Raw genomic sequence first — 4,714 nt, forward strand, 5'->3', positions numbered from 1 at the left:
CAATAATAATAATAGAGATATTATTATAAGAAGCTAATACAAAACTCTGTATCTAGGTTCTTATTTATTAATGATCTTGTAATTGTGTATCACCAAATAATAATGCGTAATATAATTACAAAAATATGTTGTCATACTCAAGCTATCACCTTTAAACAAAAATTGATTGAAAATCAGTACTTGTTTTCATACACCAATAATTAGTTCATACAATTACTTTTTTCATTCTTACACTGATTCTTCAGATATTGTGATCTATTTTTTCATTTTCTTGCTTTGTATATTTACCAAATCAACCTCATTTTGGGACAAAGCAAGGGATGAATAACAACAGTGAAAAAAAATAAATAAATAAGAGAGAGGAGATGATGATTTGTAATAGCCAATTACAAGGGTCCTATTAGTCTATACAAAATTATATAACAAAATACAATTTTAATGAACATAAAAGAGGGTATTAAATATTAATGTGACTTAGAAAAACTAGAGCAATGAAGTGTTGCTGCTGTTGTTGCTTGTTGTTGGGGGCTTTTTACTGTTTGATTGCCAAGAAGACTTGGTTTTTGACAATGGTTTTCCTCATTTTCATGTCTTATTTCTTTGAGCATTAATGTAACATCTTTCATGGCTGGTCTTTCCTCTGGTGAAGGATTCACACAGAGGAGAGCCACTCCCAACACTTGAAGCATCTCTTGGATTTGAGTCCCACATCGGAGAATTAGTTGTTGGTCGAGGACTGATGTTATCTCTCTTCTTCTCTCTCGAACCTCTTTGTTAACCCAACTTACGATATGGGATCCCTCCGGGAATCTACTATCTGTTGGTTGTTTTCCAGTTAAGACCTCTAGTACCACAACTCCATAGCTATACACATCACTTTTCTCTGTGATCTTAAAGCTGTAACCATATTCTGCATAAAATTATGATGACATGATCACAATAACATTTATGTTTGATTTGTCTTATAATAAGCTATATGCAAAACATGGAAAGTGTTACTACTATTACTACACTCACCTGGTGCAATGTAGCCATAAGAACCTGCAACTGTTCTTGAATTTCTTAAACTTTCGGTGGAGTTAACATGCTTTGCGAGGCCAAAATCTGCTAGAACAGCTTCAAACTGTGGTCCTACCAAGATGTTGTTAGACTTAATGTCACGGTGAACGATAGGAGGAATACAATCATGGTGAAGATAAGCTAAGCCATGAGCTGCTCCAAGTACTATCTTGTACCGCGAATCCCAATCCAAGAAGAGCTTCTTTTCATGAAGCAAATCAGCCAAACTTCCATTACTGATGTAATCAAACAAGAGCATCCTAGTTATCCCATTGCTGCAACACCCCAAAAGCCTTACTATATTCTTATGCCTTATAGAACCAAGAGTTTGAACTTCAGCAGAAAACAAGTCCCTCTCAGGAACCTCGCTATTGCTACTTGCCGGTGGCCACAACTTCTTCACTGCAATAACCTGCTTTGAAGGAGTCTCAATGCGGTAAACCACACCAGAACAACCCTTCCCAACAATGTTAGATTCTGATAGCTTGGTAAGGATATCAGTGACAGAGAAATTGAGCTTTTGAAATGGAGTGAATTCCCAATCTAAACCGTTTTCCTCATCGTTTCTTGTACTCCCACAAACTCTGATATATGAAGTTATGGCAGCAAGGACAAGCAAGATAGTAGCTGTTAGGCTCAAAAGAATAGAAACAACAAGAGTTCTGGTTGATCTCTTTCCATGATTATCACCACTAATGTGACACTCGTTTCTCTTCAGGCAGAGATTTCGATTTCCAGCAAATGAACTATTGGGAAGATCTTTAAAGAACTTGGTATTTGGAATGGGACCAGAAAGATCATTATATGAAACATCTAAATAGACAAGATTGTCTAGAGTACTCAAAACTTTAAGGCTTCCAGTCAAGTGATTATGAGCAAGGTCTAAGCTGGCAAGCTTTGAAAGATTTGTAAAGCTTTCTGGGATTGAACCACTTAGAGAATTCCAGCTCAAGTTTAGGAGATTATCCAGGCCTTGTAATAGACCAATCTCATCTGGGATTGAATCAGAAAGTTTGTTTCTGCTCAAATCCAACTGTTGTAAATCTGCACAGAGTCCAAGTGATTTTGGAATGCTGCCACTAATCCAATTTCCACTAAGCTTCAATTTGTACAAGGACGTTAGTTTGCCTAGACTTTCGGGAATGTTACCAACTATTTTGTTCATGGAAAGGTCTAAAACATTAAGAGAAGAGAGGAATTGAAAAGATAAGGGAATCACTCCTTGAATTTCATTAGCATGCAAGTCAACCATTTCTAGCTGAGTGCAGTTACCTATTTCATGTGGAATTTCTCCAGAGAAGCGGTTTTTAGACAGTTCAAGGAAGCTCAGACGGCGCAGGTTTCCAATTTCAGCTGGGATTTGTCCAGAGAAGTTGTTTGATCCTAGCCTTAAACGGATTAAACTGAGGCAGTTCCCTATATTTGATGGAAGCTGACCTGAAATCCTATTTGAGATTAACAACAACTGAGTTAAGTTCTTGAGATTAAATAGTGACTTTGGAACTGGCCCGGTGAGTTGGTTCCCTGAAAGATCCAATGCTTGTAGCTTTTTGCAGTTAGCTAACTCTGAGGGTATGCTGCCTTGAAGCTGATTCTCCCAAGCAAAAAACAGATTAAGCTCCTTGAGTTCTCCCATGGTGGATGGTATGTGTCCTGTTAGTCTGTTATTGTCTAATTCAAGTTGCCTCAAACTTGTGATATTGCCTATAAATCGCGGTATCTCTCCAGAAATCTCGTTGTCAGACAAGAGAAGCTCTTCCAGAGAAACTAAATTGACAAGAGAGGCTGGAATTTCACCACTCAAAAGATTCAATGATAGGTCTATAACAATTAAAGCAGAGCAGTTACCTAGAGCATCAGGAATGAATCCAGAGAGATTGTTATGCCATATCAAGAGTCTCTTGAGGCTTTTCATGAGGCCAAACTCACTAGGAATCTCACCAGAGAGCTTGTTCTCATACAAAAACAAGTTCTCTAAAGCTGAACAGTTGCCAATCTCTGGTGGGATATTACCTGATAAGTTAGCAGTGTACACTGAAAGTGTCTGGAGATTCTTAAGCTCTCCTATGCTACTTGGAATCTGACCTGACACACCTGTATCAGCAAGTCCCAGCACAATTAGGCCTTTACAATTAGATATCTTCATTGGGATTTCTCCATGGATACCCGGGTTCCCGCCAGCACGAAAGATTTCTAAGGCCTCTAATTGGCCTATCTCTGCTGGAATCTTGCCAGAAAGCTGGTTGTCAAACAGCTCAAGTTTCCGAAGTTTCGTGCAGTTACCTATGGCTTCAGGGATTCCATCATGCAGTGAGTTTGAATTCAATGACAGCAACTGGAGTTTCGATAATTTTCCAATGCTTTCTGGAATATTTCCTGTAAGAGCATTGAAACTGAGGTCTAAGATAACAAGTGATGACAAGTTTCCAATGGAAGGTGGAATGATTCCAGTAAGGTTTGCATTTGAGAGAACAAGAGAAGTAAGATGATTAAAGGAAAGGAGCTGAGTTGGAAAGTTGGTGGGAATGTTGATTGAGGTGATTTTGATTTCTGAGACAAAACCATTACTTGAACACTTGATATAATCCCATTTGCATGGAGTTTGGTGGGTTGGATTCCATGAAGAGAAAAATGTAGTGGCAGAGGTGGAAGTGGAATTGAAAGTTGAGAGCCATGAGAGTAAGGAGAGACCTTCTTGGTTCAGAGCTGAAGTTGTGTTTGGGAAACCAAAAATGGTGAGGAACAAGAGAAAGAAAGTGAATAGTACTGAATTTTCAATCATGGTTAGAACTTAGAAATGTTGGTAATACTACTACTACTACTACTCCTACTACTAATGCTATATCTCATCTTAGTTTTGAGCTATACTGGTTTGTTTCCTCATTTGTGGAAAATTATGAACTTCTAGTTCAATTCAAAATTGATGAACAAGAATTATGATCTGTACACTTAAAAACCTTTCAAAATGCTCCTGCTTTTCATGAACAACATGCCTAGGAAGTGTAAGGACTGGACTAGGGAGAGACAGATCAGTTTGAGGCTTGAAATGCAGAGAAGATGATGTATATATTTTTTGATTTTTTTTTTTATATTTTTCCATAGAATAATAATAATAAATAAATAAATAAATACATAAGGGAAATTGAGTATCAAAAGACATGATTCAAGTTTCCATGATTGGGGTTACAAGAGTCATGTCTACTTCAATAATTGGATATGTTTACCATTCACTTTCATTTCTTTATTGGCTGCATGAGATTTTTTGTTTCCATTTTTCTCTTTCTTACATCTCATGCAACAAAAATTACAAGTGGCCTTTTTTGTTATTTTATGATTATATTGGAATATCTACTATGGTAAAAGTAAACTTTGTACGTAGTAATTTAAATTAGAAAATTATATAAGCATATATATGGGATATATTCTTTATCTTTTCACTTTACCAATGACATGAAAACCATTGCCATTAATGGATTTTGAAATGTAAATATTCTCCACAATTAAAAAAAAAAAAAGAGAGGGTATGACAACACCCTCACTCTTTGCTATCATAAATAATATTTTCAAATGATTTATTATATGTTATATTGGCATTACAACACTTATTTTGTACGAAACAAAAGTGTTTGACAAACATATAATATTATATCTTTTA

General features: G+C 36.4%; 1 protein-coding gene across 1 annotated transcript; it reads right to left on the reverse strand.

Moving 5' to 3' along the window:
• Nucleotides 1-301: 301 nt before the first annotated feature.
• On the reverse strand, nucleotides 302-4,169 carry LOC115713248 (LRR receptor-like serine/threonine-protein kinase RGI1). Its single transcript, XM_030641733.2, has 2 exons — nucleotides 1,018-4,169; nucleotides 302-910 (listed from the first exon to the last, which is right to left on the reverse strand). The coding sequence occupies exons 1-2, from the start codon at nucleotides 3,839-3,841 to the stop codon at nucleotides 465-467; spliced, it is 3,270 nt and encodes a 1,089-aa protein (XP_030497593.2). The 5' UTR covers nucleotides 3,842-4,169; the 3' UTR covers nucleotides 302-464.
• Between the last annotated feature and the right edge of the window lie 545 nt (nucleotides 4,170-4,714).

The sequence above is a fragment of the Cannabis sativa genome, chromosome X (genome assembly GCF_029168945.1).
Source record: "Cannabis sativa cultivar Pink pepper isolate KNU-18-1 chromosome X, ASM2916894v1, whole genome shotgun sequence".
NCBI lineage: Eukaryota > Viridiplantae > Streptophyta > Magnoliopsida > Rosales > Cannabaceae > Cannabis > Cannabis sativa.

Coding starts and splice junctions, on each gene's coding strand:
- LOC115713248 (XM_030641733.2), bottom strand. CDS start 3,841: ATGATTGAAAATTCAGTACTATTCACTTTCTTTCTCTTGTTCCTCACC. Junction 911..1,017: donor TTATGGCTACATTGCACCAG/GTGAGTGTAGTA, acceptor AATTTTATGCAG/AATATGGTTACAGCTTTAAG.